The sequence below is a fragment of the Acromyrmex echinatior genome, chromosome 1 (assembly GCF_024713525.1).
Source record: "Acromyrmex echinatior isolate Ae372 chromosome 1, ASM2471352v2, whole genome shotgun sequence".
Classification (NCBI taxonomy): domain Eukaryota; kingdom Metazoa; phylum Arthropoda; class Insecta; order Hymenoptera; family Formicidae; genus Acromyrmex; species Acromyrmex echinatior.
In genome coordinates, this window is record NC_141852.1 from 6,996,273 (window position 1) to 7,022,342 (window position 26,070).

Here is a 26,070-nt window from a genome sequence, read left to right on the forward strand (position 1 = left end):
AAACTTTCGGGACACCCCGTATATATTAACCATATCTTGAAAAATACAATTTTTACATTATCACTTGGTTAAGTCTAACCGCAAGTTAACCAAGGAATAAAAAAAAACTAAAGATTAAGTATAACGATACAACGGAGGAAATGACGTGGTGGCTATGGATTACAAGGATAAACCGCGCCGTGTTTTTCGAGCGGACGCGACGCGGAAGAGGTTCGCGCTGATGCGTGGGCGAGGACATCGCGATGACGATCGCCGGTGACTCGCAGTACACAACAGCGATGAATAACAAAGAGTACCGGCGAATGCGCGAGTGAATCGACTCGACTTCGTGCCACTCCTTCGAGAATGGACAGACAGCACTTGCGGATCGCTCGTGTGGGTCGAGGAGAAATCAGAGTCAGATCGGGAATGAATGCCGCATAACTGTAGGCCGGCTGACTCTTCATTGTTGTTCATGTCCCCGGACAATCATAATCGATTGACTTTCGAGAGTTTTGGCGGGGGGATCGAGTCGAAATACGACAAAGGGAAAAGCGGTTATTGAGTCGGAACCACCGAGACAGCTCGAATCGCCACATTGCGTTGCCCGGAGCAATCTGATCGTGGACGCTGCCTGGTGCACGCGAGTTATATTTAACTCGCGTGACGATGACTGCGTTAATCGATGACAAATATAGTTCAGGCCACCCTCGAGGCTCGGATGCAAAAACGGAACGAAAAGTCACGTACACCCACTTCTATCATGTAGCCTAACTTCAATCTTGGTTTAACTTATCCTTCACCTTTTTCTAAGTTTCTAAAAATCTAAGTTTTCTAAGTTTGAAGAATTAGAAAAAGATGAAGAGTAAGTTTACTCTTCACCATGTTTAAAATCGATATTACGTATCTATAGAAATAAACATTAGACCCATTTCTACCAATGTAAACTAACTTCGATCTCGGTTTAATTTACTCTGTACTCTTTTTAAATTCTTAGAACCGGGAGAAAAAATAAGTTAAATCGATAAAGTTAATTTACATATTAATTGACATCAATCGCAGCGGAATCCTTCAAGGATTCGTCATATCTCTGGAAAACTCGAGACGAATCGATCGACTCAAGTGTTACTCGAATGCGTCTCTTCGAACGGAAAGACAATCGATAGGTAAGGACGAGACAGGATTGGACAGGAAACTTCGGCAGGATCGCGTCGCTCCTCACTGAAAATTGTCACGCGAGACTCACCTTCCTCTATTTTACTTTCGGTCGGAAGTAAAAGACGATCGACGTCTTCTCCAGTTTCTCCACTGATTTCGTATCAAGTGTCGTTAATCTCTCAGCGCGCGTAGCGGCCAGTTCTAGCATTTTCACGCGTGATCATAATTTCGGTAGTGCAGCGAATGTATTTTCGTGCCTCACCGGTCGCCACCGACGCCGCACAACGACCGACACTACGAGTTCAATGACTGGCACAGAAAAGGAACGCCGCCATCTTACGCGAGATATGCACGTACGATAGTGTTCTATTCGTGTATGCGCGCGCGTGCGGGAGCTGCTGATTACGTGAAAATCGTCACGGGGGTGATCTCTCTTACGCAAGTCGTTAAGGAAACATCGGTATATAACGCGTAATTAATACTCCTTACATATGAAAATAAACGAGACTCTTAATCTTTGTCAGATTAAAATAAAACACGTGCAAGTAGCTTCCGAAATGTACAGTCTTGAAAAGTATAAAGCATCCTCGATGAACGGTAATAGAAACCCAAAGAGAAACTAGCAAAATGTTAATAAAAATAAATATTGAGATTATAAACAGGATCGTCTGTGTGAATAAATCGACTGAATATCAACCAAATTGGAAAAGCGTCAATCACGGTCAAAATTAGATATTAGACTAATAAAATAAATATTACTTTTAAAATTCATTTTATTGAAATTTTAATAAAAATAAATAGGAATAAATATATTCTCATTAAAATTGTTGTAAAAACAAAAATATTATCTTTCAACAAAAATTGTTCCAATTTAATTTTCATTAAATATAAAGTTTAATTAATTCCGTTTAAGTTAATTTGTGGGGTGATATTTTATATACGTTTATACTTTTGATCAACTTTATAATTACGCCGCCTGAACGATTCGACGATAGGAAATACACATAGTAAATGTCATTACTATTTAATTGTCCAATTCCTCAGGCAGGTAATTAACTCTTTTTAATAATTAATTCTGATCAATTCTGTATTTTACATTCTATTTTAAAATTTCATTTTAAAAATACACGTATTATCATGTATAAAAAAGGAAATGGTAGGAGATTTCGTGCGCCACCCTTCCGTTTACTTTATAATTATGTTGAGACTCAACCTGCCGAAAGCCATGTTCGAAATATCGAATCGTGAAGATCATCTCGGCCGATCAAGAATTCGAGAGGAAGGCAATACGATTCCGTATAATAGCGTATCATTAACGATCGCATAAATTAAAAGGAGCAAAACGACGGGACGCGAATGCCGTTGCCTAATTAAAGGGTCAGGCGGAAGGAGAGGTAATCACGTGACGTGACGGAGCGTGACTTCTATTTTTCCAGCTGTTGTCGTTACGTGAGGCTGCACATATGTGACGCGAAAGATCGGAAATCGCGTATCTCGAAATTTTCCATCTCGCAGATAATAACATATCGACTGCTTCGCCTACATGGAAAGACCATCACGCGGGAGTTCTGTCAAAAATTCTGTATCTAAAAATTTAATACATAGATTTAAATATAATTTCGTTGGAAATAATTACGTATACAACTGGAAATTCAACTTCAACCACGGAATGGAAGTAACAAAGTTACAGTTACAAGTTACTTTTTTGGTAATTTAGTGGTATGTATTTATATAACTACGCGTTACTTTTTTTGTATATCCGTATTTTTTTTTTAATCATAACGGTAATATAGTAACATTTTTTAATAACGATTTTTACCGTTACTTTTTGTATTTTGATTTTTGAATTATTATTAATGACTTATTTGTGACATATAATTTTCGTTTATTTAAGCTTCAGTCTTTAGATAATATTCATAATTTGTTTTGATTTCAAGACCATTTTAATATCTTAAGACACCTCTGATTAGTTTATTTATTTTTTAATTTAAGACTTATTGTTTTTAAAAAAAGAAATTTTGATGCAAGCTTGATCTTCATACGTAATAACATGTTAGAATGAATTTGCATATCAAATTCTTCAAACTGCGCGTCAATTAAATTTTCTGTCTTAAAACGCAATCCTAATTAAAATTGGAATAGTAATATAATAAATTAAATGAACAAGTAATTTAAAAATATATTTACGTTGATAAACATTTTTAAAAATATCAACTGAATAACGTTTCAAGATTAAAAATTTAATTGGATTGTATGTAAATATAAATTGTAGAATTGGATTGCATTGTATTCATTCAAATATTAAGACTTTCTAGCGACGATACGAGGGAAAAACTACATATTGTAAATAAATTACTTGCCTCATTTTTTAAATTTTTCCTTAAAAATATAATAATTTCGTAATTCTGAAACCTATAAAATATGTGACAAATTGAAATATCTGTCTGATGATCTACAATCATGTAAAAGTCATGTAAAAGTATAAAATAATTTCTGAAATTCTTGCAATGATTGTTGACAGCTGAGAAATATACCATTATTTCAAAAATTATTTTACATTTCTACATGATATATCGAACAGATATCTCAGTTTTGTTTTATATCATATTTTACAAGTTCCAGATTTATCAAATTATGTTTTTCAGAAAAAAACTAAAAAAACTAGTGTCATTGTTACATACTACTTTTATTAATATTTAAACAAAAAATTATTGTATTTATAAATTTAGTCAGATACAGATCTGAAAATAACTTGGTTTGAAAACTATCAAAATAATTATGTTAGGAGTAGAAACTGATTCCCTGTGAATGTTAAACTTTTGGCAGCATTGTCATCTATATATTTAAACGTTCTACATTTTAATTATTTTGATGGTACAGCGATATTATTTCGAGATTTGCATTTAGCTCAATTTTTTTTGAGATATTTTTCATATAAATAAGATTTAAATTTTGTTAGGTATTTCAATAAAATTAACCAAACATTTAATTAAAATTATTTCACTTCACAGAGCTTTAGTAACTATCATCTAAACTCATTTATTATCAAAATTTTTATCAGTGTATTCTTTCCGTGATTGCTCACGAAATTCGTCCGATTTGATATCGAATAAAAGGAGGAATCCGAGAGAGAGAAAAAAAAAACACCAACGTAGACATTTGTCCTCGACATTTCCATTTCGCGTGGGGTAAAATAAATTCGTTAAAATCGTAGTTACACTTGTCGCGCTTTTGTCCGCGGCGTCATCGAGTATATTTGGGCCGCTCGCGTCGCCTGGTGGCTTTGTCTCTCCTACTCATCGCGTATTCCTTTATTCCTTTATTCGTCCGGTTCCTTTGCAGAAGACGCGATAACGCACGTATCGTGTATATATATATATATATATATAGCCTCGGTGTCTCTTTTTATTCATCGGCCGAATGTCGTACTCGCTCGTACTCGCTTTCTCGCCGAGTTCTCCGTTGCTCAGCTCGCGCGATCGAACGGCCAGTACACTCGTATAAAACACGATACGTAAACCGTCGACTCTTTTGTTCCACGTATCGCGCGTGTTTCCCTTTAAGGACGCGTCGAGTTGACATGCGCAGCCCGGGACCCTTCCTCCCTTCGTTCTTTGTTTGGGTCGCCCTATAACCGACTCGCGTTCTCCCTTCGCGTCACGAACCGCCGCGCCGGTGCGGTGCCGAGAAATCCCAAGACCCCCTCTCGAAACCTCATATACCGACTAACCCACTTGTCCCCCTCTCCCCTGCCCTCCTCTATCTCCGTCCAAAAAATAATTCGCCGTGCCAACGACGCGACGCGACATGACGCGACGCGATGCGCCGTTTCGAAGCGACGTTGCAAAATGTTCACTCGTGCGCGGAGTTTATTTAGCTCCAAAAATATTATTTCTTCGAAATTCGAAAGATATTGGCGCAAAATCGTCTCGAAGAGACGTCTCGTCAAACGAGATTAGCGGGCGTTGGCGTGATTCGATCCGCGAACGAGGCGAAATAACTTTCGCAGCGTGGACAGAAGTAAAGAATTCGACGATCTCGTATATTTATACAGACATCGATCTCTTATTTCCTCGCCTTTCATCCTTTTCCGCTTTAATAAGGAAAAATTGCGGATGCGACTATAATTACTGGACTTTATATATGTACTGTTACATATATATGCGCGTGTACCATTAATACTAGAAGTAAAAATGATGTTTTCTGCTATAATTAATCGTTAAACTGACGGTTTTTAGTGAGTGGTAACTTTGAAAGTTACTTATAGTGATAACTTTATTAAAAATTATTATTAAAAATTGTTACAAAACTATCATAATCAATCGCAGCTAGAAACTTTTTTTTTTCCTTCTTCACTTGTGTAAGGAGAAATTGCAGATGATTACAATTACTAGATTTTATATCTGTACTGTTATATATTATAAATAATACGCGAGTGCACCGTTAATATTGAAAATATCAACATTTCTTATTCATTTAGGCCTGGTTTTTCATTTTCTGGTACTAATTTGTAGCTTTTTCTAGTATTAACCTGCAGTTTAGATTTAATCTTACGTGACTTAATAATAAAAACTACGTTCTGACAATCATTAATTACTAAATTATGGTTTCATAATGGTAACTTTAAAAATTAAAATTCAGTTAGTAACGACGTAACTGTAGCTGGAAAAAAATACAATTTTATATTATTATCAAATTAAATCTATTTTTATATTATCACCAATCAAGTCTAACCACAAGTTTACCACAAAATACAAAACTGAGTCGAAAAGGACGAAGCGAATTGCTATAAAAATAAAGGAAATGACGAAAAACCAAATATTTCATCAGTAAATATAATAAAAGAGTAAAATATAATAAAAGAAATTATCGAGAATTGAAATATCGACAAAAATGTTAGAATCCCCTATTCATCTAATATTAATCTAAAAAAATAGAAACGGTCAGTAATGACCGCTCGCTTTCTATAGTGTTAACGGACTGACTGTGTCAATGAACGGACAACGAGGTGGAGCTAGAAGGTTGTCGAGCGGGAGATGATTATGCGAAACGCATTTGTTTCGTCATCCTGTTATTTTGGACGCTAACTGCACGTCTCTGTTTTTACTTTATTATGCCCGCTGATGCATTGCATAATTTTCGACGCGGCGCCATCCAGACCTCGACTATTCTTCCAGGTTTCCGCTTTTAGAGATAACGAAGACACGGCATGGTATAATTAGCGACCAGCTAGCTCGATTAACAACCGGCCGAAGGAGTAGAAAAACCCACGGAAAAGTGTACACGTAAACAGAAGCGAACGTGTATTGGAATAAACCGTTTGTCGCGACACGCGTAAACGAAGTGAACCAGGAATTTACTCGGTTTGTCGCATTTCCTAAACAGCCAAAAGTTGAACGTGACAGTCGCGTCGAAACGCGTAGAATGCGGAGACGACACCACGATGGCGTAACAGGAAAAAAATCGATGTACGCGCACCGATAATGCTCGTCGATAAGCGCCTCGGCAGAGAAGCCCGTTTGCACGTCGCGATTCCACATTTCCACGCGGCGTGACGAAACCCGTTCTCGTAAACGTTGTACGAATCGGAATTCCGTCAGCGAGAAAATCGGTAAACGCGTCGCTCGTTATTATCATTATCTGAAAATTAACGCGAAATTAACGCTCTTACATGTATCAGATACCGACCAATTTAGTACTGAAAAGTAGTGATTAATTATTTATTTTGAATATTAAAAGCACTATACAGTACTTTTGATACTCAAAATAAGTGGTCTAATTATTACCTTCCAGTATTAAGATTGTATCAGATGTAGAGTATCTGCAAAAAAAAAAGCGGAAAACACTGGAATTGGAAATTCATACTTTCTGTGTAAAATTACACGTTACATACAGAGGACAGGGAGAATATTCTTTTTTAAAAATAAAACAATGTTTTTTTTTAATTTTTTAAATTGTTTTTAATGCTTTATATGCAATTTAAATAGTAGATCAATTATTTGTATTTAACAATACAATTTTATAATTTGAATAAAAATTTCTAATTTCACCATAATTACTTTTTAAAAACGCGTCCATTTTTTGTTGAAACAATTTCTTATCAAAATTTTATCGCCACTAAACTTTTTGTATTATCTTCACAAATATAGAAAACGCGTCAAATTCCTGCTTATTAATTTCTTTCAATATAGATTAACTTTAATCTCGGTCTTGTTTTTTTCTAGCCGTAAGAATCAGAAAAAGATAAAGACTACACAAAGAAAAAAATTATTCATTTGAGTAAACTAATTTAATTCATTTTTATTTTTTTTTTAAATGTATTTAAAAATATAATACGTTTGACTTAAATATTGAGTTTTTTTAAATATATTTTTAACGTTTCACATATGCTTTAAACATTACAAAAAAAGAGACGTGTTAAAAATAAGGTCGATTAAGCCTGTTTTAAACAATTTAAAACATGATTTTTATCTGACTTGATATAAAGCAGCTTTTAAACGTATCAATATAACACAGTACAGCATGAGTGACAGAATTTACCATAATTATTACTTGCGTACGGTATGTACTTTTCTGTGTGCAAGGAACGGGCATAAATGGCCGTGTTCAATTAACCAGCCGACGCGCGATAGGCGACTCACGACTGTATGACGTGCCGTCGCGCCGGTTCGAGAAAGTTCTCTCTTTCCGTTCGCCCCTTCCGCGGTCGATCCCCGTATCATTCCGTATTCGCAACGCGGATTTTCCGCGACGAAAAGCAAATCGCTGAACGAGCGAGCGTTTCGTCGCATTCTCGTCAGGATTTCCCTCTTCCTGTCAACGACTAGAGCATTCAAACCCGCCTCTCAATCGTTCCTTTCCTTCGTTCGCCTCTCTCTCTCTCTCTCTCTCTCTTGCTCTCTCTCTCCACCCCGCCGTTTCCACCCTGCCGTTTCCACCTCGCTTCGCGACAACGGTGAAAACGCAAATTGCGAAAGAACGTTCGCCCCGGCGTTCACCCGTTACCAGGTCGTTATATTACACATCGACCGGCAAAAATGGCCGCCGCGCCGGCCGCCGACTCTGAGAAGTTAGCCGGTTCGTAAAAACAAATATCAATATAGTATATCAATACATGGCAAGACAGTCCCATGACGGCCGTGACTGGCTGTCGTGATTCCTCGAATCACAGGGCCTAATATTCTTGAATTTGTATCGCGTAAATCTATAATATATTATCAATAATATATTCTGACTGCTTTCGTTTCGATTTTGTCTTATAATACAAATTGAAGACTGAAAGTTGCGAGAATTAGGGATTATAATTCCGACCAGAAAATTTTCATTTTGATCAACTTCATTCTGATTGGCTAAATTGTAATCTTCAATTCACAATTTCTCGAAATCCAAATTCGTAATACGACGCGGATTTTAGGAGACAGTCAATACAAACATCTTTGGCATTCAATGATTTATGAAAGGTCTGTTGCTTGCACTTTTTGCAATCAGCACTTCGCTCGCTCTTCCTCCCTCCCTCCCTCTTTCTCTCTCTCTCTCTCTTGCTAAAAAAAAGTTTGTAGATTTCATGTAACGCGACAAATTTGAAGACAAAACCATAGAATGGCACACGCATCTTTCAGAAAGAAACCAGCCTACAAACATTACTATAGTATTTTTGTATGCAATATTTTTCAAGAACAAAGCTCCTGATTCCTCGAAGAATCAGGAAATCCTTTTTTCTGGCGGAATTTTTTTCATTGGAAATGTTGACAGAGACCAGAAACAAACGCTCGATTAAACCTCAAACAAGCCAAAAAAAATTGTGTATTTCGATCAATTTAGAATACTCCAGCAAAATTTGAAATTTCTGTTCGAAGTTCTCTGTTTCTCTAAGTTCGTTTATTATGAAGACATGGAAGTGGAATTTTACTCACCTCGTCCGGCCTCTTGAGTGCCGTCTTCTCGTTCCTCCAGAATCTTCTCCACCATGTTTCCTCTCTCGCGTACTCTCGTCGCCTTTGCAAAACGATCGTTCGGGAAAGACCGGAGAATTTTCTGGTTCACCACTGTCGAGAGATCTTGTTCGAGCGCGTGTTCTCCGCTCCTCGCACCGATAGTAATAATTATAAAAAAGAGTCAGTCGTATATACAAAAAACCCTATCCACTAAGAAACTGATATAATCTTTCTTCGGAGCGATATTTCTCTCTCTCTCTCTCTCTCTCTCTCTCTCTCTCTCTCTCTCTCTCTCTCTTTCACTCACTCTCTCTCTCTCTCTCTCTCAATCTCACGTCACTCGCCTCTCGCTCTCTCCCTCTCTCTCTTTCGCTCCTCTTCGATTCCTTTTTTTCGCGAAGAAGGTTGATGTATATCAGCGTCGATATCACAGATGTAAATAAATATATAAAGCCTATCCCTCTATCTCTCTCTCTCTCTCTCTCTCGCTAATGTATATATATATATATATATCTCCTCCGCAATTGCTCGTCCTCTTTTTTTCACGAAGATGACACGTCCACAGGTGCTGCTACTGATAACGATGTTGTTGTTTTTTTCAATAAATACTATCACAGACTTTGACACCGCACTTTCTCTCGGTCGGTCATCCTCTGCTCTCACTCTTTCTCTCTGTCTCTCTCTCTCTCTCTCTTTGTCTCTCGCCCTCGGCGTCGATCTTGTTCGCCGGTGTGTCTTCCTTTTCTCGCAACCGAGCAGGCCAAGCCCTTCCGCTGATGAGAAGCTAAGCTCGGTGTCAGCCTCTCGCCAGAACCTTCTCCGCGACCTGCTCTTCGCTGCCGCTGCCTCCTCCTCTTCCTCCTCTTCCTCCTCCTCTTCCTCCGCCGCCGCCGCCGCCGCCGCTTCCTCCGCCTCTCTCCGCTCCTCCGCAGCTCCCGCCCAGCTGAAGGTTTTTAACCGGATGTACCGGGCCTTTTCGCTCGCGAAAGCCCCGCGATGGTCGTCGTGGCTCCGTCGTCGCTATCGCACAGCCTCTCGCACGTAGCGGCAATCGGGCTCGGAAGCGCATTAAAAACCCCTCGTCTAACACATCTGGCCTCTCTTCCACATCACCGTCCCTCACTGCTCGGCAGTTGGTTTCCGACTGAGCTCGACAAGATGGCCGGCTCCTGCTTACTAACACTCCGCCACCCGTCTCACCGCCCACCGCGGATAGCGTGGATTCTCTCTCTCTCTTTCTCCTTCTCCCTCCTTCTCTCTTTCTCTCTCTCTCTCTCTCTCTCGCCACCATCCGCCGGCGAATCACGAGGCTCCGTCGACGCCCTGCGAGTCACGTAGGCAACGTGGTTCTCAGACAACGGCTCCGCCGCAGAATGACGCAAACCGCGAGGTTTCTTGGCGTGAGGCCCGCGACGCAACTTCTTCGCGAATATTTCTTCCGAAATCACGAAAGAATACGGTGACATTTCACGCTACCGCCACGTACGTCACGCGAGGATCGCACGATTTTTTTTTTTTGATTTTTTTTTTCTATCTTGACGAACGTCCGCCAGAGCAGCTGCTCGCGACTGTTTTGCGCGTTACTTCTTTTTCGTTTCCCCTCCTCTCCTCTTTCAGTGACGTTCGCCTCGGCGACGCGAGTAGCTTGGAATACGATTAGGTATTTATATTTTATTTCTGTGCCCTTCCAATGTTTATTTATTACGGTATTTATGTGTCTCAGTTTTCTGTTTTCTTAATTTATTCTCTATTGTAATTTATTAATTCGATTTAGAAAGACTGAGTTTAATCGAAAGACGTTCGGAGCAACTGTTTTGCTCTGATTGGTGCAAAAGTAATCGTCAATCGCTAATCGCGCGATAACTAGGATGATTACAGTTTTACATTGACTTATTATTGTTGAAAAACTAGTTTTAATCCTATCTTTCTTTGATTTTCATGTTTAGTAAACTAGATTTTCTCATTAACCTAATTATTAGCTCGTTTCTGACCTCTCATTATATTGCTTAGCAATTTTGAACTTTAAAAAATTGATATTGTTATTTTCTATTCATTATTTTATTATTAATTATGTACTGTACTGAATATCAATAAGCAAAACACGAGTCATCATTATCTCAAGATGACATCAAAATAGCTCTAAAATAATTATGAAGGTCCAATCTATGATTAACATCATCGTGACTTTAAGCGAGGCTTAAAACTCTCTGTCTCATTTTAAAGCGAAAGAGAAACAGAGACAGAGTTTTAAGCCTTGCTTAAAGTCAAAGTAACATTGGCGCAACTGGGACTAAGAGACTTAAATATACATCTGTCTTTATTTATTTAGAAAGAAAGATAAAGACAGATGTTTAAGTCTTACTTAAAGCCAAGTAACGTGCAATCAGGCTTAAGTCACTTTTCATTTAATTACGACACAGCATAGAAATTAGTGTGACGTTTGCAATATCAATGTAATATTGCTGGAATGATCTGTAGAATTTTATTTTAAAAATATATAGCGTCACAAAATATTATACTAAAAATAAAAAAATTCATAGATTGTTCCATTATTATACCCGAGTATCTGTATAAAATTTTAACCAATACTCTTAATAATTCAAAAGTTATTTAATTTTTGGTTAACCTCAATTTTTTTTTTATACAAAATCGCGTTTTGTAGTAGTTACTTGCTTGATAAGTTCGTAGCATTATGAGAATTCATGAGAATCAAATTAATAAAACTTCAATAAACATTCGTGTAGAAATACAATACGTTTGAATCCGTTTATTCGTTTAAAAGTTATTTACCTGAAGTTGCAGCAAAATATAATCATTTCGCTGCATGAAGTCATTATAGATCAAATTATTTCTGTTTTTTTTTATAGTTGATTTTTTGAGACTGATATTACATAGCCGAATCCTTAACATTTCAACTTATCGGGACTTGTATTTTTGCTTTGGAATGGGATTCACGCAGCAGGTGTCACGCAGTGAGGAGGGAGGGGGGGGGAAGGAGAGAAGGAACCTACCCATACAACACCCTTTATTTGAGAGATATTCTAAGAATATTCTCTGAACGTTTTTAGGAAATCATTCCTAGGAAATCCGTCCTGGGAAACCGATGTTTGCTCTCGTGCATTGATTTTACTTTTACCACACGAGTTCCAATATGCTACGTAAATCATACTCGTATCTGTCCGACGCGAAACGACGCGACAGCTACCGGAATACGATATCTAGCTATACCTCCGCTTCGCGAAGCTTCGAAACTGCGCGCGCGCGCGCGCGCGCGTGAATTGTCTCGGCATTGACAACACGAAGATGCGCACGAGTGAGAATCGCTGGCGTCGCTTCGCTCGCTCCAACTCGCCGGCTTCGCCATTTTGCGCGTAATAATACGGGAGCGCCAGAGTTTTCTACGCCGTAACCCCTGCGCGCGTCCAACTCCTGAAAAGAAAAAAAAGAAAAAAAAAAGTGAGCAAGGCGTTCGACTCTTCTCTCCTTCGTGAGGAGGACAGTCGGCCCATTCGGCGTGTTTACGTTAGCCCTTGTCCCTCACGTGGCCGAAATTGTTAAGACAAGGACGCCGAGCGACGCTGGCTCATGTTCCACCGCTTGTTTTCGGCGTTGGGATGCGCGCGCAGGCCGTTCTCCGGTCACGTACGCCACAGGCCGACGCGTATCGCGCAGCCTCGGCAAGTCGAGATCATTCGGAACGGCGAGGGACGCGTATTAGAAATGAACGAGTGATTCGGGGAGGAGGTGAGAAGATAGTCGAGTGCGGAGCATGCCGGAGCGGCGCGCGCATAAATGTCATGAATACGGAATAATGTATATATACATTGATCTTCCGGCGCTCTCTCTCTCTCTCTATATATATATATATATATATATTAGGTGTTGGAATTAATTCGTAGCGTTTTACAAGTGATGGGAAGTACTTTCATTAATGTATTTTTTAATGCTCATGTGAAATAAATAACATTCTTTCATTAAAAAACGCTACGAATTAATTCCAACACCTAATATATATATATATATATAAAATTTGTATATTAATTACGGTTGCGTAGACTTGAGGACTTTGTGTTTACATCGAGCAGACACCGGCACCGGCGTGAAGTTTGCCGAGAATTCGAAACTAGCCTCTCGCCGCGTCGCACTCTCCCCCTTCCTCTCCCCCTCTCCTTTCCTTCTTCCTTCCCTCCCTATCTCCTTCCTTCCCTCTCTCTGTACAACTCTAGTTAGAACCATGATATAAGAAGACCAGGTGAACCAATTTCAAGGATGTACAGTCATTCGCGAAGTAATGACATTTGTGACCAATCAGAATTGGCATTTTATAAGTTAATATAAGGCCGCTATTAGAAACTTGCCTCATTATAGCTGTCATTATGCGTAATGTTAGACTTGGTCTTTTTATATCATAATTGGAGAACTGCACAAATGTATCCGAATATTATTCTTTTAATTACTTATTTGTTTCTCACTTAAAAAATACTTCTGTCACATATCTGATTATTTATAATAATGCTATAATTTAATTATGTATCATGCTTTAACACTTGAAGATACATAAACCCCTAATTTTTAAGCCCATTCCATTATCTGATTAAATTTAATTGTAGTTCAGATTAACTTATTGCTTGATGATGTAAAAATTGTGTTCTTTCAGCTACGATTAATCATTAAACCAATAGTTTTCTAGTGATAATTTTGAAAGTTACTACAAAATCAGTTTAGTGATTGTCGATAACTAGAAAAATACAATTTTTATATTATCATCAGGTTAAGCCTAACCATAATTAATCAGAAAATGAAAAACTTATAGTCTTAACGATGTTCTTATATTGTCATTGTGCAGTTTTTCTTATCGTTTATAAAACCTGCATGTCGTAACGATAATGACACTGACACTATCATTAAGAGTTACCGAAGGGAGGTCATAGTAGAGTACATAAATAACAATTGGGTTCATAGAAAGGACAGTTTTTTATTGAAGTATGATATTTAAAAACAAATATAAAAACAGATCTAAAAATAATTTTATTGGACTATCAAAATAATTATTGTAGCTCAAGCTAGTCGCTAAAAAGTCCAAATCTTTTACTCATCATGTTTGAGTTTCATGTATTTTGATGATCTAATATACATAATTATTTTTAGATTTGTATTTATTTACATTTTTAAGTACCTTCAAGAACAAAATCAGTGGATACGATTAAGTCAACATAGCAGCTCGCCGAGCAATAATTAAATATGATTGGATCCATAAGTTAGAACCAATCATGCTCATTTACTCGGCAAACATGCCTAGTCTCTTTACTGGCTTCAACTCGCTCATTCTTTCCATGTCCTGTTCTATTCTCTTTTTTTCTTCTTTGCACAAGTGTCTATCTCGTGTCTACGCGTGTATACGCATGATACGTTGCGATCACGGCGACTTGTTACCAGTAAAGCAGGATCGGCATCACGCCAATTTAACCAACGAACAGCGTGTATTGTTATGCAATCGACATTAATGATTCAATAACTCAGAAGCCTTTCTTTCTTTTCATTTCCCCTCTTCTCTCTCTCTCTCTCTCTCTCTCTCTCTCTCTCTCTCTCTCTCTCTCTCTCTGCTCCTTTTCTACTGTTGTCATGTTTATGATCTTCGTTAATCTACGTCGTCCTGAAAATCCGCTGCTTTCTTTTATAATAGAAGAGAGACCAACATGGCGCGCCCCGCTGATTATAAAGCCGATATCAGACTATACAACCTAGAATTGGAGTTGAAATTTAATCAATCAGAAGAAAAAAACCATTATCAAGCTTAGTGAACTCTATTTTAATTTTTCAAATTCATATAAAAATTCAATCCTATAATGCCTAGTCTGATATGTGGAAGGAATTTGAAAATGAGAAGACTCCACATAAATATAGAAAACGTGACTTCAGTCAAATTGAACCGAAGTATGAAACTGTGATTTTGTAAATTATGCAATGCTAATTAAAAATTTTCTTAGGTAAACCAATAAAAAATGGATAGATTTTGCGACAGCACTATTTGAAAGTTGCTACTTTGACTTAAATCGAACTAACTAGAAAACACCTTTATCTGCTAACCTATTTATTTTTTGATAACTGTATCTTAATTAATACTTTTATGCACAGAACAATGAGATGAATCAATTGGTGTAAAGACACATAGACTACGATCCACTTGTTACTATAAATGGTTCGAAGCGTTTTTTGTTTAGTCAGTTAGTAAAATTCTTTTCTTCCGATTGGTCAATCAAATTCGAAACATTTATAATGTCAAATAGATCGCATCTAGTCATCAGTTGCTTTAAAAATTATATTTTACAAATATTTTGCATATTGTATATATTAGGTGTTGGAATTAATTCGTAGCGTTTTTTAATGAAAGAATGTTATTTATTTCACATGAGCATTAAAAAATACATTAATGAAAGTACTTCCCATCACTTGTAAAACGCTACGAATTAATTCCAACACCTAATAGTATATCTTTTATGTGATTAATATGATTAGAGATGCAAAAATACCGTAAAATTCAATCTTACAGTTACTTACGGTAAAATTGCGGTAAAATGGTAATTTATTGTAATTTATGGTAATTTTGATAAAATTTGTTTGTTATAATTTTATGCACAAATAGAATGTATTTTCGTTCTTATGTATAAAATTTTAAAATTAGATGATATATATTTTTTTCTTCTATTTCTATTATTTAATTAATTAATTATTTAATTTATTTAAAATTTAAAATTTAATAACTATAAAATTAAAGTCATATGATAGATAAAATTATTTTTAATATCTTGTGATTTTTCAAATTACGTAATCTTTTTCAGTAGGGTATAATTTAATCGGAACAAAGCTCACTAAATCAATTAATATAAATATAATTAATATATTTTTGTTTGATTATATGATTATGTGATTATATTATTTTTGTTTCTAGTAAAAATATGACAGTTGCTAAAAAATAAAATAGCAAGCAAATAAAAATATTATAATAAGTTTATAAGGTATGAAAAATGTAATATAAGATTATGTATCTGTCACACTTTTTATTTTCAAAATTAAAAAATTTATTTAAAGTTTTGCTTACTACTTACTACGTAGGGTAAGTTTAGAAAATATGAAAAATATAATTAACTTCTTAACTTTTAAAGACTACTGTACTTGTCACACTTTTTGTTTTAAAAATTTTAATAAAAAATTTATTTGAAGTTTTTCTAGTGACTACGTATCTATATGGTTTCTTAATTATTCTATCGATATATATTAAATAAAGTTGTTTTTCAACTTTTTTAACTTAATTTAAATACTCTTAAATCAAATTACTTTATTTTTATAATTTTTTTAAATTACCATTTTACCAGCCTCCATAAATTATTGACTAATTTACCGTAAATTACCGAGTAATTTATCGTAAAATTTGGTCATTTTCATCTCTAAATATGATTTACAATCTTTCCGCTTGTGCTAAAAAAAACTCTAGTTGCAGATGAAGGATTATATATATTCGTTTTCCTGTGGAATCGTTCCGTCTGTCTGTTCGATTCGTCCGGTCCGGAAACGTTTTCTCAAGTTCAACAATACATCGACAGTACGTCACAACCACGCGTATTCGCCCACGCGGCGGCAAAATTACTAATCTTTAAAAGGGAGAAGAAATTTTATAATTTATAATTTAGAATTTTAACCTTCCATCTGCGATCTAGATCTCTTTTGACACAAGCGACATTTCGCTCTCAAATTTCTTTCCTCATTTTTTTTTGCTCAAATTTAAATTTAAACATTTTAACATTCCATTAAAACGTTATTTGATAATATAATTTCGACGATGAAAAGTAATCTCTTGATCGATGAGCGGACGCGCATGGCTTTATTATAGAAACGAACACCAGAGGTAGGGACGAATGTGACCCCGAACTGCGTCGAATTCGCAAAACGCGCCTCCCAAAGCGCGGCGCCCAAAGAGCCCGGGGATGGCGTCACCGTTACGTAACCCTACGTTAGACAATGAAACTGACATGAGGGCGGTTGGAGTAACACTACTAGTTGTTATTGCCAGTTTGCCGAACTTTGTTTATCGTTTTGGAGCTCGACGCGCACTTCCTCGTGTAAACACGCGATGGTGCCAACGCAACGGTGTGCACATATATAGTGGGTATTCAATCAAGACATAGAGCATGGACTGCGCCATTCGTATCTAAGGGCGATATTCATAGACCGTTCTTATTTTAAAACTGTCTTAAGTAACGTCTTAAGATACTAATACAACCCTAATTATTGGCTTATGACATCTTAAGACTATATTTAAGACACTCTCAAATGTAAGAATGAATGGTGTATCAAATATAGTCAACAAAATTTATTACAGTTTTTTAAGTTTGGGGGGATTATTAATATTTCAGATTGATTGCGTTGAAAGTCCGATAAAACTATATCGGCATGCAATTATCATTTCTGAAATTAATTCATTGATATGAATATGTATAATAGTTCAACATCTTAACATTCAGACCATAGTGGCGCTTCGTATTTTAAGTAATGTATTTAACATTAACGGTCTTGTTTCCAATCTTATTGTTTATAGTCAATAAATAATAAGAGAGAGGGGAAGCGTATAGATGACCAATCTTTTTTACTTTCTGACGTACTGTAATTGATTGAATAAAAAGAGATAGAGGTTGGCCATCTTCGCGTTCTATTTCTCTTATTTTTATCGACCAATTTTACTTATGCATGGATTATTTATGTTCTGTCTTTAATATCCAACTATCAAGGAGATGTACGATTTTGCGATATATTGTTAGCACCGATTCTTTTTGTATTGCAGTACGATATGCGATTAGATTTTTTATCATTTAATCGCACTTGTAATGAAGTATTTATAGTGAATGCAAAAAAATATTCATACAAAAGAAATTTTAATAAAAAAGCTTTATTTGTAGGATATAAACATCAATTAACAATGTTATATGACATTTTGTCCTAATATAAACAAAAGCACTTTATGTGTTTCCGATCTTACGATCTAATCAGAAATTAAATTTCTCTGGTATAAATATTTTTTGAACGTTCAAATATATAATACTATTTTTCATTTTCACTTATTTTTAAGATATTATATTTTAATTATTATACTTCTTAGATAATTTTGAGAAATATACAGTTTATTTCATTCTTTGTTAATACATTGCTAATTAATATGTTTTTTAACACAACAGTTTTTTTTTTAAGATATCTCCCTGTACAAATATTTTTTGCACTCACTGTATACAATGATAAAATGAAAATTATTTTTATCTCAAATGATTTAAATGCATGAGGCACACTTGTTTCTAATTATTAACATTCAAACGAGTTGTTAGCAAAGGCAAAAAAGTGATGACAGAAAAGTGTACGCGTTTAAGAGCAGCATGCAGTTTAACCTATAGACTTCTATATACAAGTCTGTGAGCTCAACTAATATTTTTGGCAATAAATGTATATCTTTCGTTTCCTATGCCAAATAAATTTTAATCATGTTCCTAATTATTCTATTATTAATATGATATTTTACATATTCTTTATGTTATATACAATGAGTACAAAAAATATTTGTACAGAGAAAATATTTTTTAAAAAAATTTTATTTTTAAAAAATAAATATTATCCAGCGAGAAGTGAGTCATCGAACTGATATCGAATCGATATCAATACAATGATTTCAATACCAATTTGACGTCGATTTGACGTTTAATTGACGATCATTTCTGGGTAATGAACAGTTTATTCATAAAAAATATAATAGACTATATATGTTTCTTAAAATTATATATATATATATATATATATATATATATCAAAAAAATGTGTATTAATTATATAGTATAGAAAGTACATCATCTGAAAAATAAGGAAAAATTAAAAATTCTGTTGTTTGGATGCTCAAAAAGTATTCGTACAGAATTCGAGAAATTTAGCTTCTAAAATTAGGAATACATGCGAAGCTTGTTTAGTTATATTAGAATAAAATGTATTTATTGTATAAAATTGCTAATTAATGTTTATTTTTTACAAATAAAATTTTTTTTATAAAAAAATTTTCTTGTACGAATACTTTTGCCCTTACTGTATATTATTCTATATAGATATACATTTTTTAACGTTAAAGAAGTAAGAGTTCGATAAATAATTTTTATATAATTGAGTATATGCTGTTTATCTTTTTTTAAAGCATTTTTTGAGAATTTTATTACACATTTTGATTATTTTAACATAAAATTTAAAATACATGTAATTCAAAATATCGTGTTTATTATATAAAAATAACACGCTTCAAAATTGCATTTATAATATAAAATTACGCACAATTCAAAATTATAATCATGATAAAAATCGTGATGCTATATATTACATTCACTACGATTTTTAAGAAAAATCACACATTTTCACGATGCATAATTTTGTAAATCGCGCATCTCTGTAATCTCTCGAGAAGCGTATGCGTATTATTTAAGAACAGAAACGAAAATAATATACTATCAGCGCCGTTAAAGCGCCGTCGAAATATATCGTGCATTGCTGCCGCAATGTACGAGATTAGCATTTGCGTCAAGTTGTATCGTTTATCTCGAGAAAAATATCAGCCGATTAATTAATTTGTCCCATAGAAAAAAAAGAAAGTAAAGAAAGAAAGAGAAAGGGGGGGGGGGAGAAGAAAGAGGACGACAGAGAGGGTATAAAAATATAATATAATCATCACATAGCTTTAATCTCCGGTCTCGCTGATGTCTTCGGCGTCCGTTTCAAGGTCGAGAGAGAGAAGAGAAATGACGCGGACTCTCTCGTTCCGTCTCACGACTATTTACGACTGACTGGCTGAAGATCGCAAAAAATACCCACCGATCGCGCGTTCGCGAATAAGATTACATAATCGCTATGCTCGTCGAGAACGATCGACGCCAGGACAACTGGCGATAATTGACAAGTTCTTCTTGGAGGAAATTCGGAGCATTGGGGGACTCGTCTACATCGAAAGAGGAATCCATCTTTGTTTGGTAAATTATACATTCTTTCTCTTTGCTAATTAATTTTTATTGCAACCTTCCTCGAGTCGCGATCGATTGAAACATTGTTGACATTTTCGTCTACATCGTGCAATCTTCATGTGATAATGTATATTGAGAAAAATGTTTTGGTACATATAATCATTTCTTTATTGATATGTGACTGATAAAAACTTTCTTATTTTTTCATTAAAAAATGTGTTGTTTTAATCAAAATTTGGTTAGAATAATCACTGATTGTACGTACCAAACATTTCTCTCAGTGTAACAATTATTTAGAAATAAAGATCGATTTCTTAACAAGAAGCTCCTGTAAAATCACTATACCTTCGTCCAATTTTAATGCGTTAATTAATGGCACACATCAGTTATAATAATGCACTCATATAAGAGTTATAAAATAAATATATGAATTAATTAATTAATAGATAAATAGGTAAATAATTCTACATTTCTTACATGGTTTTTAAAAATGATAATTGCTCGTGTTACATCTTAACATTATTTCCAATTTTCAAATATCTCATTATTGTTTTCTTTGATACTTTACAATTAAATAAAAATCGATAATATATTTATATATTTTTAAAATAAAAACATATAAAAAATAATAAATATATTAAAATATAAATATAATAAAAATATATAAATATATTATATGTAAAAAATTTTCTTTAATTGTGTGATCATTGTGCGATAATTCAATCGATAAAATGCTTTTAAATCAAGTAAGTAAAGAAATCTTAAATATGGTCGATGGCAGAAATAGACGTAAGATCGTTAGCTTTAGACTTTAGATTTAGATGACTAATAATACAATTGAAGGACCGTCGACACTTCGGTGTTCCAATCGGGAAGAGTGTCATGTCTACGTCACGATTGCGAAAGTACATGTACTCACTGTACGTACAGTGATCTTCGAAAAAGCCACTGACCAATCTATTGACCCTACTTTCCTACACAGATAACATTTCCTTTCTAAGGTTTAATGTTCATTTCTACCAATATAGATTAACTTTAATTTCGATTTAACTTACTTTTTATCCTTTTCTAATTTTCTTAGAACTAGAAAAACATAAAAAGTTAAACTAACAAGAAAGGAAGTGTCCTCCTCTGATTTTGAGCTTTAAATATGTTGTTTTCTAAACAAAAGTAAGGAATTTTTTTTATAAAGCCTCAATCGCACTTTCAGGGGGAATAACATCTATTTAAAGAAAATCGATTAGGTATTGTCTTTCGAAGCGAATATCATTGAATTGTAAGAGATAGAAAAAAATGTTTAAAACAAAAATTAGTTTCAAGAGTGCTTAATAATTATAATTTTTAGAAAGTTATTTTAATTTTTATTTTTTATAAATAAAAATTTTTTTATCTTAAATTTTTTAATTATTATAAAGTATTTTTCTAGCCATTCAATTTTTATTTAGAACATTTTTTTTCCATATTTCTTACAGTTTCGATGATATTCACTGATATCTCTTTCTTCAAAGAGATATACTCCCTAAAAAAAAGTATGATTGGGCGTATTTTATAAGAAATTACCTTGCCCCTTATTTTTCTCTAGAAAATAACATATTCAAAATTTATCAATATCGGTGGGGAACATTTCCATGGGTTTTCTTGTAAAATTAATCTACGTTGGGTCATTTAAAATATTGGCTGAAATAGACATAAGAGTCGTTCTTGGCCGTCCGCTTCTTTTCAGTTCCGCGAAAAGAAATCCCTTTCGGATTTCTTGCGCTCGCGCATCAAAAATTCGAAAGACCTTACCATCACAACTCTCGTGCTCTCGATCGTCCCTAATAATCGTGCCAAACCGGTTTCTGCACGTGGCACGAGTCACTCGAACGTGCCTGAACCAGAATCGCCTGGACTGAATCTACCTACTTGCGTCTTCCTATGCCAGCACATGCTCACGTGACTTTCTTTTTTGCCGCCGGACATTTCAAAAGAATACACGTGAATAAAAATTTTGCATTTAAGACTGTTGTTTACTCATCACTATACCTATACTATCTCGGATTGCGATATGAAGCAAGAAAATATATATTAAAAATTCTTGTAAAATGTATTAAAATATATCTCAATAAAACAACACTTGCAATCGATAGAATCGACTTGTAAAATACATCGAAAATTTTCCTTTTATTTAATTAATTAATGATTACGTATTTGGAAATGAATTATGTATAATTGATGAATACGAAATGTAAGCTACACTGCAGACCAAATGTTTGGAAACATAAATTAAATGATAAAGTTTTTAATAATTAATGTTTTTTGAAATTATTTACTCAAATATTCATAATAATAATTCTTTAGATCCAGTAATAGTTATTGAATCTAATTTTACAGTTGTCATAACTGTGAACATACTTTAGGCCTAAAATTTGGACTTTTTAAAATTGATATTTTTAGAATTACTTACCTAACCATTCATAACAATATGATATTACATTCAGCAAAGAAAGCAGCTTTGCAGCTTTATTGTAAAACTTTTCAATATGATTTTAATTTATATATTAGGTCATTTAAAAAGTATCCGCGATTTTTTGTTCAATTTTTGAATGAAAAAACCGCGAATACTTTTTAAATGACCCAATATTTAAATCCATAATAAATTATAAAGATAAGAATCGTATTGAAGAATTTTACAACAGCTGCAAAGTTGCTTTCTCTGCTGAACGCAGCCTTAATATATTTTTTACCAATAATTTTTTGTGTGTGTGGATCCAGTAACTTATTGAATCTAATATGAAGAGTTATTGTTAAAACAACCACATTGTTAAAAATATTTAAATAAGTAATCTCAAAGTGTAAATTTTTAAGAAGTATTTTCAAACTTTTGGCCTGCAATGTACATTTACAATTATGATAACCGTCAAATTAACAATATATTTATAAAAATAAATATGATTTAATTCCTTCTCAAAATAAAAAGATAGCTTTCGGTGCAATTTATAAATCTATTCTGTGGATTTTTTTTTTGCAAATATTGTTTTATTGAAAAATATTTCTAAATTTCTGTATTTTGTCAGAATTTTTATTGTGTTTTCTCACTTCTGACATCACAATCCGAGATAATAATGACGAGTAACCAGAAACCTTGATTCTGTTGCCCGGTTATAAGTCCTCTGTTCGATTGTCCACATTGCACGGTCTTGTTTTTTTCGCGCATTCTTCTTCCCGCGATGAGAATATTCTTTTCGTTACGACCGTCGCATTTTGCGATTCTTGCGACGCGTAAAAGCAAACGAGATGTTGACGCTTTAATTAATTCGTAATCAACGTGGTCTCTCCGCGAACTACGCAGCGATTTTGCGGAGTATCACGAAACGAATACCCGTTATTTCATAAGGCAAATTATCAGGTTTTTATCTGGCGCTTATCCCGTAGTTATTCATCGTTCTTGATACACGTTAATAAATAATATTTACCGTGATAAAGGTAATCGCACGTGGTTATGTGTCGACGTGCGCCAAGAATCGAGCGCATAAATTCGAGCGTGCGGACAATAAACACGATGCGTCCTGTTAGCGACGCATAATCGACGTTAAAAAGTCGCGCTAATTGCTCCGATGACTACTCGTCCGGTCAGTAATCGTTTGTGATATACGCACGACAGTTCAAGAGGAATCTTATTCATTTTAATGAGGAGGCGCTGTTATCGCGCTGTCCTTATGACTCACCAGTATTATGACGATTACGTACGTAAGTGCGACGATTAAGTTCGTAGACAAAAATTAATTCAACCTGAAACGCAATTCATTCGTCTAATGATGAACTCGGGAACTCGGTCACTACACTGAATTAATATATGTTGAAAAGACTACTCCGCATAATCAAGTATCTAAATTCAGCAGCATAATTCGATCAAGTTTGACAATGAAATAATACGTGTACGCTCCAGGCCAAAACTTTTTAAAAATTGACATTTTTGATTGACAATTACTTATTCGAATGTCCATAATAATGTTTTTTTCTTAATAATAATTCTTTAGATCTAATAATTGAATTTTGAAAAATTATATTAATGTACTATAATAGATTGTATTTAATCATTTTATCTGTATTTTTAAATGCTGTATTTTTTGCTTACTAAACTCTAATTCGTTTTCTTAATTTGGTTACGTTATATTTTTGTGGAAAAATGGCGTCAAAGAAGTAATGAAACGATAATTTTAAGAATTTTTATGATGTTGTAGCATCGGCAGCAATTTTTTTCTAAATTTTGTTAATATTATAGGAAAATATTAACATTTAAAATGCATTTTGTTCCGTTTTGCTATGATTTTTTTTTTCGAGATAGAGCAATTTGAAAATAGCTTTTTTTCCATATATAATATATGGAAAAATTCATTCTATTTTAATACTACATTATATGGAAAATAAATGTTTTCGTACTTTGGATCATAAATAAAAAAAAACATTTTATAGTTATAAATTAACAAAATACGGTTATTTTCAAATTGCTATATTTCAGAAATAAAACAAAACACATTTTACAGATAAAAGTTGATAATTTCGCATAGCATCGACAAGATTTGAAAGAAAAAAATTTGTTGCCGGCGTTACAATGAAAACTTTAAAAATCATCGTTTTTTTTTATCACTTTTTTCAAAATTGTGATATAATAGCCAAATTAGAAAGAAACGAATTTCATGCAAAAACACATTTAAAAAACAGTTAAATTTATTAAAATATTGTTTTATCAGACTAGAGTAACTTTTTAAATCCAATAACTGTTATTTAATTTGAAGAATTATTATTTAAAAAAACACATTGTTATGGATATTTGAGTACAAAAATATCATTAATTTTTAAAAAGTATTTCGAAACATTTGCCTGGAATATATACTCTATTAAATAATCACGACAATATCATTATTGGATATTTAATCGTTTAAATATTTATATACTTTTATATTTAACTTTGCTAATTTCATGTAACAGCTTTTATGCGTTAATCTGGTTTAATGCAAGCAACTAAATTAATGTAATATCATTTTCAAAGGAAGATTCTATATATTGTTCGATATATATTTTCACAAATTGGAAACATTCACTTCCAGACATTTTAGTTAAAACTTCGAGATACAGATTCGATACAGAAACCAAAAAATTTTTAACCGTGCGATTTCGCTTTCAACTAGATTTTTTCGTGCCAAAGATAAAAATAAAAATAAAACAAACTTTTTCGTTTTAAATTTTCGAGCTACGTAGATGTTATTGCATTCTTGTGTGTCACAAAGAAAATATTTTCGTGGCGCATTCTTCATAAAGGAAACGATTATCGTGTATATATACGCGAGCGAAGGTAATCTAAAAAATTTCGGGCGGGCTGAGTATGTTTTGCACACGATGGAACGAAACGCGCGTGTTCCCGACGAGCTTAAAGGAGAACGATCGCGGTATGACGGTTATAGCGACGAAGTTACGTAAGCGAGTGGCGAGAGAATCGACGAGGCCGAATCGACACGCCGCGTCGCGCCGGCCGGCAAACATGCCGGGTCTTCTCGCTCATACATTTCGACATATTGTTAGACATTGTTGTTGTGATTTTTACTTAACGAGGTAATTATTCATGCCTTACGGAGGTCAGTATTTATTCTTCTGGCGTTGCCACACAGTTACCTTCTTCAGCTTTTTTAAACCGAAGTTTCCGATTACTATAAATTTTGTAATTTTTACACGTATTATTTATGTAATTTTACACATTTTTTTTACAATGCACGGTTTTATTGGCGGTGCGGGTACAATCAAATGACATAAGAAAATGTGGTAATTAATTGGAATTTCTAATTTTGAAAAGAAATATCTTGCAACTTTGATAGGTTTAATCTGATGACCTTTTTTTGAGGGGGGGGGGGGAAGCAGCGACTATTGTGTAGTTTACTTCCTCTATTTTTCCTCTTTTTTTGATACTCGACTTCCGGCGAAACATGTAC

At 34.3% G+C, this 26,070-nt stretch overlaps 1 protein-coding gene and 1 long non-coding RNA gene across 3 annotated transcripts in view; one reads left to right on the plus strand and one right to left on the minus strand.

Moving 5' to 3' along the window:
- The window catches only part of LOC105143865 (MAP kinase-interacting serine/threonine-protein kinase 1), a 29,539-nt gene extending 18,891 nt beyond the window's left edge, over positions 1 to 10,648 (minus strand). Inside the window, exon 1 of the mRNA XM_011052400.2 lies at positions 9,051 to 10,648. Within this exon, the coding sequence (XP_011050702.1) occupies positions 9,051 to 9,105 (55 nt within the window). The 5' untranslated portion in view covers positions 9,106 to 10,648. The remainder of the gene's footprint in view (positions 1 to 9,050) is intronic.
- A 434-nt stretch (positions 10,649 to 11,082) lies between these two features.
- The window catches only part of LOC147910904 (uncharacterized), a 30,229-nt gene continuing 15,241 nt past the window's right edge, over positions 11,083 to 26,070 (plus strand). For both annotated transcript variants that reach the window (XR_015547545.1, XR_015547544.1), the window contains exons 1-2: positions 11,083 to 12,815; positions 16,960 to 20,113. This is a non-coding gene — a long non-coding RNA (uncharacterized LOC147910904). The remainder of the gene's footprint in view (positions 12,816 to 16,959; positions 20,114 to 26,070) is intronic.